The 22,118-nt window shown below is 37.6% G+C and overlaps 1 protein-coding gene across 4 annotated transcripts in view; it reads left to right on the top strand.

The window, feature by feature from the left end:
* LOC112054025 (A disintegrin and metalloproteinase with thrombospondin motifs 7) overlaps window positions 1-22,118 on the top strand; it is a 152,548-nt gene that overhangs the window by 121,350 nt on the left and 9,080 nt on the right. For 3 of the 4 annotated variants that reach the window (XM_052886657.1, XM_052886658.1, XM_052886659.1), the window contains exons 9-18: window positions 3,957-4,070; window positions 13,034-13,180; window positions 15,273-15,346; window positions 16,231-16,397; window positions 16,856-17,043; window positions 17,716-17,846; window positions 18,576-18,698; window positions 20,336-20,484; window positions 21,340-21,455; window positions 21,882-22,100. In XM_052886657.1, coding sequence (XP_052742617.1) covers window positions 3,957-4,070; window positions 13,034-13,180; window positions 15,273-15,346; window positions 16,231-16,397; window positions 16,856-17,043; window positions 17,716-17,846; window positions 18,576-18,698; window positions 20,336-20,484; window positions 21,340-21,455; window positions 21,882-22,071 — 1,399 coding nt within the window. In that variant the 3' untranslated portion in view covers window positions 22,072-22,100. Of the gene's footprint in view, window positions 1-3,956; window positions 4,071-13,033; window positions 13,181-15,272; window positions 15,347-16,230; window positions 16,398-16,855; window positions 17,044-17,715; window positions 17,847-18,575; window positions 18,699-20,335; window positions 20,485-21,339; window positions 21,456-21,881; window positions 22,101-22,118 lie in introns of those variants that run through there. The other variant, XM_052886661.1, reaches the window with a different exon arrangement.

Genomic DNA, 22,118 nt, shown 5'->3' with positions numbered 1-22,118 from the left:
TTGTTTCTTAATTAATTGGAACACGTGTACAAACTGATAAACCGCAAACGCTTGAAATGATTACCGATGTTCAAAGCCTTTTTTGTGTAGTTACGAGTGTAGTAGTTTACCGTAGTATGTTTGTTTACTCGAGTATATTGAATTTATTTGAAGGAATTTATAGAGCTTTTCGCCGGCTTCCGTGTGAGTCAGCGCCGTGTATATTATTAGCCGCCTATTCCCGGCCGCGTCTGCGCCGGCCGCTCGCTACTAACTGCCTTAGAACGCGTTCACATTTTGTATTGGCTTTGAACGTTTAAGTATTCTTTTTTACCCGACTGTAGCGATGCTCAAATTGACTGTTGTGTGTGTGCTCTGTATGTATGTTTAAAGTATATACTTATGTAACAATGTCTACATGTTGTATGTCCATTCCTACGTTCCTTAGTAACTATTCAGCCTCTCAACCGATTTTGATAATTGATACTTTAATTTAATAATTTAGTTATTGGATACTAGCCGACACCCGAACTTCGTCCGCATGGAATTTAGTTTTTCGCAAATCCCTCGGGAACCATGCATTTTTGCGGGATAAAAAGTAGCCTATGTGTTAATATAGAGTAAAATGTATTTCCATTCTAAGCCATTTAATTTTTTATTTTTTTATTTCTAAGCCATTTAATTTAATTTAGAAAAATCGCTTTCGCGGCGTTATAGAGTAACAAACATCCAAACATCCATACAAACTTTCGCGTTTATAATATTAGTAGGATGTTTAAAAATTCGCAAATTATTGTTTATGTACTCACGAGTCTATTTTATAATCTAATTCTTCTTCACAACACGTTTTATGTTCTTCAACTCCCTTGACTGTTTTCTCAATTGATGCTGAGTGAAGATGCAGTCTAAGCAGATCGCGACAACTTATAAGGCTGTATATTTATTAATTACGATTAAATAGAGTAGGTTTAACGAGTAAAAAACAATAATACAAAGCAATCTCACATTCGCATTAATATTATCAATTAAAATAACTGCTATTTGTATTGAGATTTCATCAAAGTCTCAATTTTTCATCAATAATACAGTCAATGGTCGTTGTGCGAGTAAAAGTAAAATTTCTAAATGTTAAACTTATTCCTCACATTGAACTAGCCGAGAAAAAATTGACCTCACTTAAAAGAGATAACGTCGTATGTTTATACAAGGCTGTCACCAATGTTCACGGCTAAAGTTTTCATCAAACAGTAATGCAATCACTGACAGGAGGCTCGACAGAAGGTTGGCAACGTCTACCAACTTTGACCATTTGTCACAAACCAGATCACATTGCAATGTTGATACGCGTCGTGCCTGTCTGTTCCGATATCGAGACGTCACGATTTGTACAACATGAGATGCGAAATAGAAATTATATCAAGATTGACATGTCATAAGATAAAGTTCGAATATTGAAACTCGATTAAAACATTTCTTCCAGAAAACTGTTTCTAAGTCTATTTCTCTAGCCTATATGTTAATCCATGCTATAATATATCTCAATACCAAACTTCAGCTAATTCGGTTAAGTAATCGAGGCGTGAAAGAGTAACAAACATTCATATCATTAAAATCATCAGTTTTCGCAAATCTCGGAAAACCATGGATTTTTCGGGATAAAAAGTAGCCTATATGTTAATCCAGAGTAAAATCCATTTCCATCCCAAATTTTAGCCAAATCGCTTCAGTAGCAGCGGCGTTATAGAGTAACAAACATCAAAACATCCAAACGTACATCCAAACATCCATACAAACTTTCGCGTTTATAATATTAGTACGATCATACGCATTTACGTCTAGTAGTTGTGGAACAAGCTATACAGTAGAAGAAAGATTTACAATGAAGATTATAGGAGCAGAAAACGATAATGAAGCTTAGGAAATGTGGTTGATATCCAGGCGTCCCTAAACGTTTCTTATTAGAACTGCTAAAGTATGGAACACCCTTCCGGTGTCTGTGTTTTTTTCTGCAATCTAAACCCCTTCGAGCCACTTTCTAGGCAAGTGCGTCTCATCCTAGACCTCATCTTTGCACTCATGGACAGTGCCAATTATAGTATAACACATCTAATTTAAAATCCAGTTGTTGCTACTCATTTTAAGCCATTTATATGCCACTATTAAGAAACCGAGAACCATGATAGCCCAGTGGATATGACCTCTGCCTTCGATTCGGAGGGCGTTGGTTCGAATATGGTCCAGGGCATGCAACTCTAAGAAATTGAATATCACGTGTTTCAAACGGTGAAGGAAAAACATCGTAAGGAAACTTGCATATATGAGAATTTTCTTAATTCTCTACGTGAGTGAAGTCTGCCAATCGTGAAACAGCATGGTGGATTAAGGCCTAACCCCTCTCATTCTGAGAGGAAATTTGTGCTGAACAGTGAGCCGAATATAGGCTGTTTATGATGATTAAGTAACCGGAGTCAAATCTAAGTAATTTTTTGCGTTCCATTGGAGTGTTATCATGAATTTTATAACAGGCGTTTCACGTAGATGGCGGAAAAAAGGGAAAGTTATTCACTTAAAAACACTATTCTTTAAAACTTTACATATATTTACTTACGTACTTTCTAGTTTCTACTCTCCACATTGCCTACTTCACAATTTATACAAACAAATATTGTTTGCCATCTAAGATTATATTGTGAACTACACTTAAGATGTTAGTTATTCACACTGCGTGGCCCGCACAGCCGCCACCATAATCAGTACACCATTAGTCGCTACACCTGTTCTGCTGTAGCAAGCTATAACACTGTCTAATCGGGTGTACCTACTTGATTTACTACATAGACATATTATTAAAACTAGCGGACGCCGCGCGGTTTTACCCGCGTGGTTTCCGTTCCCGTAGGAATATGGGGATAATATATAGCCTGCCTTCCTCGATAAATGGGCTATCTAACACTGAAAGAATTTTTCAAATCGGACCAGTAGTTCCTGAGATTAGCGCGTTTAATCAAACAAACAAACTCTTCAGCTTTATTATATTAGTATAGATACGGTTCGACGGCCTCCGTGGCGCAGTGGTATGCGCGGTGGATTTAGAAAACGGAGGTCCTGGGTTCGATCCCCTGCTGGGCCGATTGAGGTTTTCTTAATTGGTCCAGGTCTGGCTAGTGGGAGGCTTCGGCCGTGGCTAGTTACCACCCTACCGACTAAGACGTAACGCCAAGCGATTTAGCGTCCCGGTACGATGTCGTGTAGAAACCGAAAGGAGTGTGGATTTTCAACCTCCTCCTAACAAGTTAGCCCGCTTCCATTTTAGACTGCATCATCACTTACCATCAGGTGAGATTGTAGTTAAGGGCTTGTAAAGAATAAAAAAATAATAATAAAATAAGTTAGATATAGAGCCTGATATTTTCTGAGTACAAAATAAAAACATACTAATATTATGGTAAAATTTTAATTAGTCATACCTTGATACCTATCTATCAAGGTTATTCCACATGTGATAGTCCATTGGATATGATCTCTGTCTTCAATTCAGAAGGCATAGGTTCGAATCCGGTCCAGGGCGGAAATTAAATATCAAGTGTCGCAAACGGTGAAGGAAAAACATCGTGAGGAAACCTGCATACCAGAGAGTTTTCTTCATTCTCTACATGTGTGAAGTCTGAAGTCACTGTCTGTGTAATCCGCATTGGACTAGCGTAGTGGACTAAGGCCTAACTAATGACGACAAGTCAAAGATGGTCTTAGGGCCACGAGATATTTTAACCTCCGCATAGCTTCAGCGTTCTCATAACAATATATTGGCACCCATATATTCTGTGTTTCGTAGTTTCATTAATTAAGCAGTGTTAGTTAATGCCCCAGGCCTCTCTACTTATAGGAGAGGGCATATGTAGTTTAGACCCACCATGCCGCTCCAATGAGGGTTGACTGGTACCAATTTTTTTTTTTTTAATGTGTTGTGTGTGTTGCAGCACTTTGGGCGTGGCGCATGTTGCCGGCATGTGCAAGCCAGACCGCAGTTGCTCAGTCAACGAGGACAACGGGATCATGCTGGCGCACACCATCACTCACGAGCTGGGCCACAAGTGAGTGTAATGCTTCAGTCAAACTCGAACTCTTTTGAGTGCTGGCTCTACTGTACTATTGCTAATTGGTGATCATTTAAATATGGAACTAGGGTAAATAGTCATTTACTCACAGTTCAGCAGGCTAATTCACTGTTTGACGTAAGCTAGTTGACTTAGTCAAAGTCAAAGTCAAAATTCATTTATTTCAATTTTTTTTTCGAAACGTCAGGTAATGATGTTAAACTTAAGATAATGGTGATAATAATTATTCGAAAACTTAAAATTAAAGTTACGAGGGTTCCAAACGCGCCTTGGTCCGAGAGCCCACAACAAACTCAGCCAGGTTTAACAATAGGTATATAAGTAGCCTGTCATTTAATTTCCAAGCAATTTTGTCGTTTACATAATCATTGACATTATAATACGACTTTTCTACAAGCTTACGTTTAGTAAAAACTTTGAACTTATTGACTTAAGTGTTCATTTACACGAGCAGCTGCTATCGACGACTGCAGTCGACCACCGACGGGAGTCAACTGCAGTCGGCGACGCTGTCACTTGCCGCCGCGACGTCGCCGACTGCAGTCGAGTGCCGTTGTCTGCCGACGAGACGTCGCCGACTGCAGTCGACTGCGGTCGTCGGTAGAGTTGCCGCTCGTGTAAATGAACCCTTATACAAAATAGAGATACTATGTAAGTCATTCGGTGCTTACTGGTTGATATAAAACTGTATGTAGGTGACATTTTGTCAATTGATTTGATGTTTATTTTAACCTACGGCTGATATAATGATGTTGGTTCTTGGCTTAACGTGCTCTTTAAAGCACGGGAATTCCCAACTCCGGGTTTAGAATTCTTACTGAAAATGTATGCTTTTTCTGCTTCTTGGAAAGCATATCTCAATAATTCATTATCCGTTATTATTATTATCAATACGTTTTATTAGCACTAAGTACGTATAAATAGGCACACTGCGTAATACTATTCAGAATTTAGTTCAAAATGCACGTGCTTCTACTACAATCTAGGTGCTAAATGTTTATTTGATACTGTTGATGCATAACCAACAAGCCACATTATGCAGGTTTCTATGATATGTGGACAATGCCTTGTGTTATTATATACCGACAAAGTCTGGACAGCTGCTGCATTCTGTAAAGTCGCAGCGCAGTGACATCGTTCGTTTCCATGGCAACTTCGTTAATAGTGACATTCGAAACTTAGCGTCCTAACGTTCAAATTCGAATAAGACATAATCCGTGTTAGCCCAGTGGATATGACCTCTGCCTCCGATTTCGGAGGGTGTGGGTTCGAATCCGGTCCGGGGCATGCACCTCAAAATTTTCCGTTGTGTGCATTTTTAGAAATTAAATATCACGTGTCTCAAACTGTGAAGGAAAAACATCGTGACGAAACTTGCATACCAGAAAATTTAATTCTCTGCGTGTGTGAACTCTGTCAAACAAATAAAAGAAGAAAATTAAAATATCCAAAGCATATAAGTTGTAACAAAACTTAAGTACGACCAAAAGTTTTAATAACACAGAATCCATGATAGTAGGTATACCTAGTACATAGAATTTGGTTAGTCTATCAAGTCCCATTAATTTCTCACGCAATCCACGATAACTTGTTTTTATTACAAGAAATGGCGATACATTCGGTATAGTACATTGCATTCAGGACTTGCATCAGGTTTTAACGATGCATAAATCTTTTATTATCTACATTAGCATTTGAGACAGATACAATCTCATAGGCCAGGATCCGGGGAGCCTCTAAATATTAATTAATTAACAGTCAAAAAATAGCCGGTTAATTTATTAACAATTTTTGATAACCTCGTTTGAATTGATACAAGTTGGGAAGAGGAATTCATCAAATATTATTTTTACTATTGCTATAGTTAACTTATAATTAATAGTTAACTTAACATCCACATCCTACCAATTGCGTAGTACGTTATCTCGTTTCTACGCTCAGATATTGTTATTACCCAGTAACCCTCTTATTCACCAAAATCAACAATTTTCGTAAATATAAAAGTAGAGTGTCTCATCAAAAAGAAGCTACTCACGGAAAAATAACTTGATAATATATATCAAGTTAATTTTCCGGGAGCATTGTTATAATTAATTATTATTAATAATCAATTGTAAAAATGCTCCCTGGACTATAAGTTTAGTAATCATACACTCAATGTTCTACTCACGGAAAATTAAATTGATAATAATAATAATCAATTATAAAAATGCTCCCTGGATCCTGGACTATCAGTTTAGTAACCACACACTCAATAGTGTTCTACTCACGTAAAATTAACATGATAATCATAATTAATCAATTGTAAAAATGCTCCCCGGATCCTAGACTATCAGTTTTTGTCATCACACACACTCAATAGTGTTCTACTCACGTAAAATTAACATGATAATCATAATTAATCAATTGTAAAAATGCTCCCCGGATCCTAGACTATCAGTTTTTGTCATCACACACACTCAATAGTGTTCTACTCACGGAAAATTAACATGATAATAATAATATTATCAATTGTAAAAATGCTCCCCGGATCCTGGACTATCAGTTTAGTAACCACACACTCAATAGTGTTCCTCATTTATTATGTGAGCGAGAAACCCGTTTCACGATTATACCTTTCAAAGTTAATTGAGATTGTAAAATATACAGCTTCATTATTAAACAGAGAACTACGATATTCATAACTGCGCCAGTATGTCTTGCGGCCACTAAATTGTTATAAACGTACAGACTACAGTAATTACAGAATATATGTAAACACTTTAAACTCGTATTCAATTGCAGCAACAAAATCTATATTGATTTGTTTAGATTGTAAAATCTGATAATAAATAATTGAAATTGGGTTAATGTTTTCAGATTTTACCTGTTATATATTATAGAAGTAGTAGGACTCTTTTGACATTACTTTGGAGAAGTAGATACTACTAATTTTTGCATATAGCTAATCTCCAATTCAGCTTTACTGTGGGTTGGTCTAAGCTCTAAAGGGTCTGGTAGCCGGTTATGAAATTCAATGTCTTTCTTAAAAGCACTTAGCGCTCAGCGGGCTATGGATTGAGCTATACTCGGAGTATCGCTGACCGAATCAGATATGAGATTAGCAGAAGAACCACAGTCATAGAAATACTCGTAGCTCAACGAGTCGCGAAGGTAAAGTGGCAGGGCTTATTGTTCGAAGAGCCAATAGACGTAGGGGAGAACCCCGCACTAGAAAACGCAGTTTTGGTAGACCCTTAAATAAGAGGGCCGACGACATCAAGCGGTCCATACAACAGGCCCTTCGTCTGACCATGATAATAAATAATTAAGACATCTTTATTAAACAGAAACATAGCTTTATTAAACAGAAAAAGCAATCTCAGTTTATAAATACACAAGGCTCGAATAAATACACACATTAAAAGCGCGATTTACCTCTGTAATTAGTACCTACCTGCCTACACAAGAAGAAAATCACCTCTTGCCCTTACGATGCTCGAACAATGGGCAATATTAACATTATCTACATTGTGCTGCCCACGTGTAAAGTTACAATTACGGCGCAGGATCCCTCGTAAAACGGACCATTAAAACGTTGCCACAGAATTGGTAAACTCTGACAACCGCAACCAATTAAATATAACACGCATTACGTTTTAAGCCGGATAATTAGGCGCGTGCATGTTAACAAGTGAACGTACGAAAAAGATCCTTAAGAAGGAACATTTATTTGTTAAAAGCATAAGCTCTCAAAGTGGGCGTCTGAGATTTTTCTGGGGACCTTTTTTTTCGCAAAGAAAATTCAGGAGTATTAAGATGGCACACACAGTAGGCAAATTAAAATAAAATAGACTAAAGAAGACAAAAAAAATAAAGAAGAAAAGGTAAAGACCGTTTTGTTTAGAAATGCTTACAAAGGCCAACTCGTATATCCAGCAGTAGACATAAATTGGCTAAAAATTATGATAATAATGATTGGTCTATAAAAGAAGTCTCCCAATATTATTGTCTGTTTGAAAATTCACACACCTAAATGAAAATAAAAACTAATAAATTTTGACAAGAAAAATTGAATTTTAACTAATTTTTAAGAACATATGATGTTGGGCGCTTCGCATGAAGAAATATGAATAAGAAATAAGTTTGAGAACCTATAGTTAAAGTATAAATAGTCCGACGTTGTCGGTGGCCGTTGCTGTGCGCTTCTGTTGTATTCTGAGTCATGTTTCTACGCAGATATTATCGCAAGGACGCTGGTTTCTGAGAAATTTTTATGCGAGAAAAGTTGTTTATGAAAATCAAATACTGTTTGTTTTACTCCACATAAGCTTTGCATATACGAAAGCATGCGCACTATTATTATGATTATTTAACTGTTTCGATGCTGCCTATTTTTGTATATGTTTTGCAGGCATCGTTCTTAGGCATAGCTCTACAAAAGCGTTAGCTTTTAGCGATATCTGTCCTGTGGTTCTACAGAATAAACCGTTTTGTTTGTAATTTGTCTCAGTTACAGAAATTGAGGTTAGATACACTCTTTCACGGATATCCTATTATTTTTTGCACCCGTATTTTATGATGAAATCAATTACAACAGTTTATTTAATTAGCAATATTTATTTGTTTATTTTAAAAACTGCAGTATTTTCAGACAGTTAACCTTAAGCAATTTAGCTGAACCTTTTCATATAAGATTGAGGTTTCAACGTTAATTTGAATAACGAATTTTGTCAAAGTTGATAGATAAGGTACTTTATGCGGAATCGCGTTTTGTCGTTTTAAAACTATTTAAACAAAATAACATTATGATAAAAGTAAAATGTTACTGGGTGAATAAACGCTATGTAGATAGTCTTGTGAAACAAGGAAGTGAAGCGAATTCAGCCATACTGTCAAGGCTGTAAAACCGAAGAAGTAGGAGTATTTCCTTCCATTATATAAGTACTTTATAACGATAACTTTCTCCTGAAAACAAAATCATGTGATTAAGTTTAGTCGAGAAATAAAATTTAACAAGAGAATTTCTATAAACTGTCAAGCTGTCCCTCTAGCATTTGGACTAGTTCGAAGAAGCACTCTTAATAATACCAATAATAAATCTGCATTTGTATAATAATATAGGGAACTATAGCATATTTGGGATACTGCAGTATATTTGGAATACTTCCCTAACTAATTAAATATGAACTTTAAAAAATTATAAATCTTAAACACGAAATCACTCAAAAAGACGCAAAGCAGATGTTGTCTGAAAAATTAACACGTAATAATCTAATATGTATACTTATAGCAGCACGGGCTACGATATCTCGCGTTTATTTACACAAACGGGTTGTTGTTACAGTTTGCATAGAGGCACACAATCTTAAACAAACGCAAGTTATGTAAGCGCAAACAGCCAATGACCTTCGTCCCCTCTGGCATCCCTACAAACTTGCGTAGATTCAAAAACGAAGAAGTAGAAGTATTTTCCTACAATTACAGTACTTTATAGGGATAAATTTTTAAAATGAAACGCTCAAAAACATGAAATACAAGTGCTGTCGAAAAATGAAATTAATCAAGAGAATTTACACAAACTTACATATTAATTTGTTAATATTGTCAAGTCCCCTCTGGCATTTTTAAAAATTGGACTACTTCGAGGAAGCACTTTTAAATATACCAATATAAAATGTACCATTTTACAATAATATACAGAACTGCAGCATATTTGGGAATTTCTAGTAAATTTGGAATATTTCCATATCGATTTAAATATAGAGTAAAAAAATGAAAAAATAATAATTAATCTTAAACACACAATCGCTTAAAAAGACGCATAGCAGATGTTGTCTGAAAAATTAACACGTAATAATCTACTATGTATACTTGTAGCAGCACGGGCTACGATATCTCGCGTTTATTTACACAAACGGGTTGTTGTTACAGTTTGCATAGAGGCACACAATCTTAAACAAACGCAAGTTATGTAAGCGCAAACAGCGCACAGCCAATGACCTTCTTCACCGTAGATACGATACGAATGCATCACGTCGTACAATGCACTCGGAGCATTGACGCCGCTACCGGCCCGCACATCATAGTATTTTTCAATTCCTTATCGTAAATGGAGAGTAAATGAATGAGGTAATGCCTACCTACGATATGGAACAATTTGTAGTTCTATTTGTGGAACGCTCGTTAGCGTTGTCTGTTCTGCTGTATGCACAAGGTAAATAGATATTATATGACTTTTCTTATGAATTATCACTCTGTTAAACAAATGTACCTATTGGAACGTAATTTAAGTAATAGTAGACATTTTTGTGACTGAGATAGTCTGGGAAGTGCTTCCATCATGCTTATTTTTGCCGCCGAGTAGCGTTGCTGGTCCGAAGAGCACGGTTGTCGGTTATACCTATATTATACGAGTAAGTAGGTACTATTTCACCAGAAACTCGGTTATATACTATACATATTATACGTACATATTGTCAATGCAATGAGCAAATATGTTCTAAGGAAAACTGAATGGTTTTCGACTTTCTTGGCTTTCCCATAAATATTCATTTAAGTAAGTGTGTTTTCTCATGTGCTTAAAGTTATTTACATGATACTAAAACACAATCAAGCTTTTTTTTTAATTTGTCTGTTTGTCATTTATTATTATTATGAAATAGAACTTTCACTGGTAGATAGAAGAGATTATTGAGCAACATATAGGCTACTTTTTATCTCGGAAAAATCCATGGATCCCGCGGTATTCATGAATTTCACGCTAACAAAATTAAAAAAAATAATATTGAGGTCATCAGAAATAATTTATGACATAAGATCCCTTAAGTTATGGCTGAATAAAATAACCGACTTGGACATGGATCTCACAACTTTTTACGCTAGAAGATTTGAGTTGCGAGACTTGTATTTTTTTTAAAGTTTTGTTTTTGTTGGCATACTTCTTTTTCAAATCAATTAAAAAAGTTACAAACGATAAATTGAAATCAAAGCTCACGTATGTGAAACAGTTAGAAGAATCTAATAAAATGTTATAGCCAATAGTTGTGAGTAGCTTGTTTGTAAATGTAGTGAGTCAACAGTAATAAAATCATTTTTTAATGGCCGTTTTGATTTATTGATTGACGTATTACGATGGGCCGCTGGTCATCGGTCGGACCTCCGCGGTGGTTAGCCATGAGTTATCATTAAATAGTTAGATTATTTTTATTAATAGAGTTAACTGTCTTATTTATTGCTTTATTTTTTACCCGACTACGGCGAAACTTAAAAAGGAAGGGTTATGATTTTAATAGACCATCTTTGGAGGAGGCCTTTACCTGAGGGGGGTTCCAGCAAAATATAGTTTTTTTTTTAAATAAATACCATAAAAATAGTTACATACTAATTTTAAAAAGTAGGTAATTCTCACAAAATTATATATAAGTATTGGAAATAAAAGGCTTTTTTATTTTTATTTTTTTTTTTATATTTATAAGTTTCATTAAATGCATTGTTTTGCCCTTGACTTAACCCACAAAACAGACTGAACCCGTGTGGAATTCGGAGCCTCGAGCCAGTATTTGTAATAAATTCACGTGGATTTTTGGATTTATTGCACGGATTCAGATTAAGCGTGATTTGAATTTTACGTTAAACAATCAAACTGTTACGTTAAGTGTATGTTTTTTTCAGTGTATGTTACTCGTCTATATACTTATAATAAATCTGTAGAGCGGTCAATTCTGTACATGAAATATATTTCTAAAATAACTTTCACGGGATGATTAGTGATCGATACTGATGCCAAAAAAGCAATCAGTAAAATTTTTGTCTGTCTGTATGTTCATTATAGAAACAAAAACTACTCGATGGATTTTAACGAAACTTAATACAATTATTCTTCATACTCCTGGGCAGGTTATAGTATACTTTTCATCACGCTACGATCAATAGGAGCAGAGCAGTGAAGGGAAATGTCGGGAAAACGGGGTAATAGTATTTATGTACTCAATTGCTCATTATATTTGCTCTTTAATACCTACGCACCGTTTCTAGGAGTTACAGGTGGTAGGTACAATTACGACCTTATTATTAACTAGCGGACGCCCGCAAATTTTGTCCGCGTGGAGTTCAGTTTTCACAAATCCCGCAGGAATCATAGATTTTCCGGGATGAAAAGTAGCCTATGTGTTAATCCAGAGTAAAATCTATTTCAATTTCAAATTTCAGCCAAATCGCTACAGTAGCCGCAGCGTAAAAGAGGAACAAACATACTTACACACTTACGCACTTTCACACTTACACACAAACTTTCGCCTTATATTAGTGTGATATTAGGTACATTTTAAATTTATGTAATTGTGTAATTTAAGTACATCTCTATTATGTTAGTGTTATCAAAATGATAACATTATGTGACAACACTAATTGTGTCGTGTAAGTAAACTGAAAGTGGCGCTTCCTCAATAAACAATAGACAATAGTAAGTTATCATAAACTCAGTTACTAAGTGCCGTTCGCACATGGTTCCATTTTATTTTTATTACTCGTACTATTTTTTATTAAACTTTGAACTCGAACTTTAATACAAAAAAATTAAAGTCTACTCCTCCAGTAAAAGTTAATTTTATTTTAAACTAGCGGACGCCCGCGACTTCGTCCGCGTGAAAGTCGATGTAAACTTTCAACTACCCCTACCCTACCCCTACTAAAAATGGAGTAACTTCTCCCGTTTTTCCAACATTTCTCTTCACTGCTCTGCTATGGTATGTAATGGTATTTTTACGAAGCTCTTTACACGAACACGATTACAACTATGAAACATCGATACTGTAGAGACAGTTTTTATAATCGCATTAGATCGCTGATCATAAACTTTAACAGAAAAGTAACATCTAGCGAGGCAGGTCCTTGTCTAATTAGTCTGAGTATCATTATTATTATTTTTATCACTACTTTAAAATTGATGTATTTTCCAGTTTCGGCTTGTACCACGACACTGTGAAGATTGGCTGCAACAGGCGGGAAGGCGCCACGCTCCACATCATGACACCCATCTTTGAAGCCGACACCGTACAAGTGGCCTGGTCTAGATGCAGCAAGCGTGACGTCACTAACTTTCTAGAGTAAGTAATTCTCAATCTCAATCCAATCACAAGATTCTTACAGTACGATGGAAACGGATCAGATAAACGATAGAATTTATGTTGGATAAGTTCATCTAATTAAGTACGTAAAACAAAAACAAAAATTTGTACAAGAAAGTTTTTACCATCAAGCAAGGTGTTATGTCGTGGTGTTAAGATAAAGTATGGTTGTATTCAATTGTATTTGTACCGTGATTTTATGAGACGGCGTCACAATTTACTACGAGAAAAATACGATTTTCCAAAATAAAATACGAGTAAGTTGAACGAACTCTGTTTATATTTACTCCCAAGTGATGTAAAACTGCAGCTATTTGCGAATACAGTCTACATAATGCTAATGTTAGCTTTATAGTCCCTGATCCGAGGAACATTTTTACAATTCATAAGTACCTATTTACTATATCTTATTCCTTAGTAGGTACCCCTACTAGCTAGCTAACAAAATTAAGAATATCCGTAAATAAAAAAGTTAAACGTCCTATCCAAATGAAGCTACTCACTTATAATTAACTTGATAATCACACTAATCACACTATCACACTAATATTATAAAGGCGAAAGTTTGTGTGTAAGTGTGTAAGTATGTTTGTTCCTCTTTTATGTTGCGTCTACTGAAGCGATTTGGCTGAAATTTGGAATAGAAATAGATTTCACTCTGGATTAACACATAGGCTTACTTATACTTTTCATCCCGGAAAAATCCATGGTTTCCGCGGGATTTGTGAAAAACTGAATTCTATGCGGACGAAGTCGCGGGCGTCCGGTACATAATAAATAGTAAAAATGTTCACCGGATCACCAGATACTGAAATATTACCAATGTCACCGTAGACGTTGGTTGTAATCGTTGGTAGGTTGGCTGGTTTCAACGAAATATAAGCAACCTACATACCAAAACCAAATTAAAAGTATTAAATCTATATTGTTGGGTACACACCAAGACCGCATACCACAATAAACATTCATTTAAAAATAAATTCTGGATGCGACAACGGCTCGACGCATTGGCCCAATTTTGTTTGTTCTCGAAAATAATTTAACATTTGCCTTTTAAATTTAATGGAAATTGGCAGAACAATGGACGGGATTTGAGAGGCTTCAGATGATTTAAGATAGCGAACACTCGTTTTTATACAGATTACTATACAATTTTAGGTTTATTCACCGAGGTACTTGTGCCTGAAAGTTGCAATAATATAACAAGTAGGGTGACTATAGATTCTGTGATATTTATTGGTTACAAATTACTAAACGCCTAATCACCTAACAAACCTGCCTAATCGTTTTTAGGGTGCAGTACCTCAAAAGGAAAACACGGAACCCTTATAACATCATTAAGTTGTCCGTCTGTCTAGGTATGAAGTTAAAGTTCAATCCGTGCACTGAAATCTACAATCCAATGATTCCAGTAAAAAAACAAACTTCTAAGTTAACGTAAAAAATGGCAAGAAATGCATATTTTGACACTCTCCAGAGAATCCAAACTCATAACTCATAATCCGTTAACCTAGACAACTATGATTTTTGGCAAGTAACATCGTTAAAGATCACGAGTAATTAAAAGAAAAATGTCAAGCTATACATTTGTAATTAAATCTAAAAACCAAGTAAATTAAATTTAAAAAAAAAACTGCGTAATTCGATTCTTGAACTATTTATAAAGATCCTATGTACGGAACACTCAGTGGGCGAGTCCGACTCGCACTTGTCCGCTATTGATACTTACTTCTAATAGCGGCCACATCAAACAGCAGTAACAGAAAGAGACATTGTGTGGTTTCTATCACACACCTTTACATTCAACTATACATTTTACATATTTTAATTAATTTAAAAGGCGATAAAATTGAAAGTAGGCCTGCGGGCTTGTGAATTAATACTGTAATTACTTATGCTATAACACCGGACGTCGTTAGACTAGTTCATGCTAAGTTATATGCAGATAGAAAAGCCTAACCTAGTCAATTAGTAGTATAATTTGTTGGAGCGATATGTATTTCCTATGAAGCAGATGATTAAGGCCGCTGTTTGGAATGTGAAGTTTATGTTCTTTCTTTTTGTTTGTCAGTGCCGGACTAGGCGAGTGCTTGAGCGATAGGCCGTCGCAAGAAGAACCATACGTGTACCCAGAAGTACCAGCTGGTAAGATTCTTATTTACCTTCATCATCATCATCAGCATTAACAGCTGATGGACGTCCACTGCTGGACATAGGCCTCTTGCATGGACTGCCAAACAAAACGGTCTCGAGCCGCGAGCATCCAGCGGCTCCCAGCAACCCGCTTGATGTCCTCGGTCCACCTAGTGGGGGGTCGACCAACACTGCGCTTTCCGGCGAAGGTGAGCCATTCCAGCACCTTGGGACCTCAACGTCCATCGGCTCTTCGAACTATGTGGCCTACCCACTTCAGCTTCGCTACCTACGATACTTACTTTGTACGTAGAAGAAATACTTGGTGATTAAGCAGCTTATTATATTAGCTTATATTATAGACTACCCAGATTAACATAAAATACCTTTCGATAACTAGGTTCATAACATACGATTCTAATCAAAATAACGGAATTATACAAATCTTTTTGTTTCTTTTTTATATGAGGGAATTCTCCTAGAGGATATTCAATATATGTATAATGGACATTTCTGTGGGAAATGTGGATTTATGTGAGGTTTTTAGCAACTGTAATAATAACCCTCTGGATAAGTCCAGGAATCTCTTACAAATGATGTGTACATACGTTTCTCAACCCGTCTTGTAGTGTTGTTCGTGGCGTCAGCACTACAAGCTGACCTCACAGAATCACACACAAGGTGGTGAGACGAGCTACTTGAGCCTTCACTCTGACAGCGCGTGGACTATTGGCTTAACCCCTCTCATTTTGAGAGGAGATTGAAGCTCAGCAGTGAGCCGAATATGGGTTGACAATGATGATGATGTTATTGTAAGGTGTCACGTAGGTCGTACATAAACCAAACTTTTACCTATTGTAAGGTCATAGGTACTAATTGTAAAATATCTCGTTTAGGAGTAACATTCGACGCAGCGTCGCAGTGTCACCTACAGTTCGGCGCGGAGGCGGTGGTGTGCGCTAAGCCGGAAGAGCTGTGCGAACATCTGTGGTGTTTCGTTAACAACACGTGCAAGACCATGCTGCGGCCCGCCGCGCCCGGCACCACGTGCGGCGAGAACATGGTACGGTCATCTACGTGACATTCACACGCCATTTCTAATTGCTTCGACAAATAAGTAGTGTTGGTCGACCTCTAACTACTCTTAGGTGGACCGATGACGTCAAGCAGGTAACAAGGAGTCGCTGAATGCTCAAGACCGTGGTGTTTGAAAGTCGATACAAGAGGCCTATGTCCTATAGTGGACGTCCATCGGCCAGTGTTGGATTAAGGAATCCTTGATCCCCTAAGCACTCTTTGTGTGTCAAAGTCCATTTAAAATGCTCGGATTCTGAAATTGTGCTTTTTTCTTAGTCGTCTCTGGTCTAGAATGGGTGCCCTAACCAATTGCTTAAATAGCTAATAGTCTAATCCAGGTCTGCTAACAGTTGATGAGGATAATGGTGGCGACACCGATTAGTTACCTAAAATACATATACACAAGAGGAATACTTACCTATGACTACTTGTTATTTTGTGCAGTGGTGTCAGAATCTAACGTGCGTGGCCCGAACCCCATCACCGGTGCCCCGTAACGGTGGCTGGGGGCCTTGGAGCGAGTGGAGCGAATGCTCGCGAACCTGCGGCGCCGGCGTCTCCACCCAGTCGCGGGAGTGCAACAACCCTGAGCCTCTCAACAACGGCAACTATTGCATCGGAGATAGAAGTCGGTGAGTTATTTGTACACTTTGTATGGTTAAGTATTCTTGTGTAAACACAATGCCAGCTACTGGCGGGCCTTGGAGCGAGTGGAGCGAATGCTAGAGGTGGGTGAGTTAGTACCTACAAGTATTCAGGTATTTAGAAACATTTTTGGGATAAATGCTTCAAAATCCAATTACTCCAATGCGGTTTGGCTGAATTAGAGCGATAAAATATTAAGTTTGAATCTTAATGGTACAGAAAAGGCGACTCAACGTGGCCACTGATTTAAAACCACCAACTTCTCAACTCTTCTTGGTACCTATTATAAGAAACTGTGTCGCCTTTAGTGTCGTTCCTCCCATTTACTCTGCTTCTGCTTTCGGGCCTCATCAGGCGATGCTTCTGCGTCCGCCCAAACCCTCGGTGACGCCGTTGAGGTCCTAGTATAGAGCCTACGGCACCTATACAATCAGTGAAAAAAAAATATAAATAAATTATTTTACATAATATTAAGACATACATAATATTTTGTGTTTAATTTTAGATATTTCAATATATTTAACAGTTAAATTTAGGTTAGAAATATTACCACAAAAATGGTTGATTGTATAAATTGTAGATATTTTGACGATGTATAGGTAAGCTTAATCCGTTATTTTTGAAGATAGGAACGAGTTCAAGTAATTCTCTCCTTGCAGATACAAAGTGTGCAACACCGATCCGTGCCCTATCAACGAGCCGACGTTCAGGGAAGTGCAGTGCGCGAAGTTTAACAATATGGAGTACAACAATGAAACTATCACGGAGTGGATACCCTACATAGATCAAGGTACCTACAACTTTAAAATTCGTATGACTGTAAATATGATGAATGACGCCTAAATTTGTTACTGGAATTGTTTGAAAAATGCTTCCTTTCTTAGTTCGAACTTCATAGTTGCCTACTGTACCTATGGTAGAAGATTAACTTAGGGAGATGCCTAATTAGTGCGTTGTATTGCATTGTAACGAATCAACGCATTGTAGACCACACCTGCGTTGCGATGACACACGACGTCGCAGTGCAAGAGTTCGACACGCACCAATTTAGTCTCAACAATGGATCGAAACAAGTAAAACGTTGTGCAACGACCATTGCGACGACGCAATGTGGCGTGTCATCACACTGTGTGTAAGTGTGTGTATGTTTGTTCCGCCTTATGCGCTGCGGCTACTGAAGCTATTTGACTGTGGAACTAAAATATATTTTACTCAGCATTAACACATAGGCTACTTTTCATCCCGGAAATATCAATAGTTCCCGCGGGTTTAGGGAAAAATTTAATTCCGCGCGGACAAAATCGCTACTACGAGTATAAAATATATGTAAAACGACGCAGCGTCGACGCTACGATGTCACAGCTGAACCCGTCGCACTAATGGGGCATCTTTCTTACAGCTATCGGTAATAACGAAGGTTTGACTATTATCAGAGGCTCTTATTGCACAATAAAAGTTAAACTTGTTATTACCTATATGATTTTAAGTTATTTATTCTTAATTACGATTAATATTGCAGATAGGCCGTGCGAGTTACAATGCGTGCCTCACAACAGGAACGACGTAGAAATGATAGGAGTTTTCGTAGCCGACGGGACGCCTTGCAGACAGATCATCGGTGCCAGGGATATGTGTATTGCTGGTTAGTAACTACCTACTTACCAGTAGCGTGCACTTCATAGATGCAAAAATGCACTGCCTACCCTAATAACTCAATACAAAACTACGTTAAACCACAGAATACATCCGACAAGGATTTTGCAATTTTTACTTATAGTGCTAAACACCTTAATATGCAACCTACGGCTTCTTAGCTATTTTATATAGAAGGTACCGGTTTTTTCGCCACGGGGAGGCAAGAAAGTTATGTCGGACTTCTACCAACTAAAACCCCACGGTGTTCCGACTCATCCCCTGATGACTGAGCCACGGGAACATTTTGTAAACCACCGCAACCTACTACCAGCGGCACTCGTAAATCGAGCTCTCCTTTTGTGTTATTTAGATCGATTTCGATTCGATTTCGATCGATTGTGAGATTGAGATCGCTTCGGGAACACTGAGAGCGTTAACAACTCGAGGACTTATCTCCGGCGGATGACAGCTTCCCCGTATTTATCACCCGGAGGTATATTGAAGGTTAGGTACCTTCAATAACCCATACCTAAAATCTAAATATTAACATTTAAAATTAATCAAATAGCTACCTATGTACTTATTATAAAACTTCTTGATTTTTCTCTGAAGTAGGTATCCATAACATTTCTAGGTATAATATCAAGACGGAATTATTTTTTTTAATACGTACCTACGTATAAAATTTTCCGGAAACTAGCAAATTCTGAAGCTTTGCCAAGATATTTTTGCTTGGGTTAAAATATCAAAGTTACATTCAATCATTATAAACGGCCTAATTTAAAAAATCCACTAGCGCCAAGCGTTTTAACGTTCCAGTGCGTATGAAACTTCTATAATTTAAACCCGCTACCATCTTAGACTGCATTATCACGTAGCATCATCAGGTGACTGTAGTCAAGAGCTAGCTTGTCATTCAATCTATACTATTATTATAAAGCTGAAGAGTTTGTTTGAATGAACGCGCTAATCTCAGGAACTACTGGTCCGATTTAAAAAATTCTTTCAGAGTTAGATAGCCCATTTATCGAGTAAGGCTATAGGCTATATATTATCCCCGTATTCCTACGGGAGTGGGAACAACGCGGGTGAAACCGCGCGGCGTCAGCTAGTAAAAAAATCAAAAAAGGTATTTTTATTATTCAATACAAAAATAAATATGATATTTTTATTATTCTTTACATGTTGTTAGGACTAACTTGATGAAAATCCACACCCCTTTCGGTTTCTACACGACTTCGTACCGGAACGCTTAATTGCTTGACGGTACGTCTTTGCCGGTAGGGTGTTAACTAGCCACGGTCGAAGCCTCCCACCAGCCAAACCTGGACCTATTAAGAAAACTTCAATCGGCCCAGCCACCCTAGCCACGTGCCACGTCGATTATCTTTCTACGATCGCTAACGCTTCGAAAACTAGAAAGATGCATGGGAATGACATTTGCTATCCACAGGTCACGTGATCAAGTTCTGTAATTCCCATACATTTTTCAATTTTTCGAAGCGTTAGCGATCGTAGAAAGAGAATCGACGTGCCACTTGGCTAGAGGGGCAGGACCTCCGTCCTGTAAATCCATCGCGCATACCATTGCGCCACGGAGGCCGTCAAAGTATTAATAAATTAAAAAAAAAACTTTGTATACAGGAATATGCTACAAAGTTGGCTGCGACTGGATCGTGGACTCCGACGTCGAAGAGGACGAGTGCGGCGTGTGCGGAGGAAACGGATCAGACTGCAAGACGGTGCAGGGGATCTATAATAAGGACACCACGAGACAATCTGGATTTAGTGAGGTACCTACAACGTCTATAATTTAAGCCCCCATAGCTCCACAGGTCTAAGCTTAGCTACCGAGAAGTCACACGGTTGACGCCAGTGGCCGCCACATGCTACAATCGTCGCTGCTCGCTTCTTGTGGCCCGCACCGGCCACTAAATGCCGACACAAAACGCCGCAACACGCCACTCGACGCGACTCCGCACCTCTCTGTTAAAATTGGATGTATCCAATAACTACGGATTCGTCTTCTACGACAACGTTTTTTTATCATAAGCACCGCAATCAAACCTTCTTCGTTCGAGTCCATTATGATACTGCATGCATGGGTTAAAAAAGTAGCAGCAACCGACCACAAGTCTCGACCACCGGCCACAAGTGGCTGTCGCACGCTTCAGCTACTTTTGTGGCCCCTTCTTGCTTCTTGTGGCGGCGTTTGTGGCTGTGACGTGTGGCCCGTGTGCGGCGACACTACATGGCGACAAGCTTACTACTCATATCTCGGAAGTAACACGCTAAAATATAAAAACAAAATAAATTCTAAGTAGGACAACTATTAGGCAAATTGTAATAAATTTTGTAATTCTTGAAAATATTTAACGTAATAAAAAAATAAATCACACCGATTTCTAAACTTCTAGATCGTTAGTTTATTTGCACGACGTCTGCATAAATTACTATTTCAAAATATGTTGCAATTTTTCGTAGTTATTATCGAAAACACTGGGTGTTGGTAGCTTTTGATACATAGACTGTTGTTATGCAAACCGAATGGGCGCAGCGCCAAGAAGTTCAGACTAATAAATTTGGCGAACGATAGATAAAAATGATTCTTGATTGCTGTTACTTATACAGTTTGTCTAATTCCATAGGTTGCGGTTATACCAGCTGGTTCGAGAAATGTGAAAATTCAAGAGAAAGTCAGCCCGGGAAATTACATATCTATCGGCAGCGCGAAATCGAGGAAAATATATTTGAACGGAGCAAGGTATGATATATTACTTCTATACTAATACATGAGCCGTGATAGCTCAGTGGAAATAACTCATGCCTTCGACTGGGTAGGCTTAAATTCGGATCCGGTCCGGAGCATACACCTCCTAGTTCAACAATAACAGTTATGTGCATTTTACGAAAATAAATATCTAGAACTATGCTACCTTTTACGATCACTATCGAATAATGATTATGATGAAAGAAACTATCAGATAATGATAATTTTAAAGCGCTTTCGGAAGGACGGGAGTGTAACAACATCAGCACTCCAAACTGAGATTTTTTTTGAAAAATTATTTTTACAAAACTCAGAATTTCTCAGCTCAACCCAAGACCTCGTGATCAACATGGGCTCGACCACCGATGTACTTAACATACCTACATTGGCAAAATTAAAAATGGTGTTTGTATGTTTCAGAAATGCCACACTAACGGAATATTTCGTAGCAGGAACCCAAGCGATCTACGAGCGCGATCGCGATTGGGAAAAAGTTCGAATCGTTGGACCTTTGACGGAAGACATTAAAGTTTATGTAAGTTACCTAACAATTAATAAAATTGCGATGAAAATTCAAATATCTAAATATATAAAACTCAAAGGTGACTGACTGACATAGTGATTTAACAACGCACAACCCAAACCACTGGACGGACT

This window comes from Bicyclus anynana, chromosome 17, assembly GCF_947172395.1.
Source record: "Bicyclus anynana chromosome 17, ilBicAnyn1.1, whole genome shotgun sequence".
NCBI classification, from domain to species: domain Eukaryota; kingdom Metazoa; phylum Arthropoda; class Insecta; order Lepidoptera; family Nymphalidae; genus Bicyclus; species Bicyclus anynana.
This window is presented reverse-complemented; position numbering and strand designations above follow the sequence as displayed.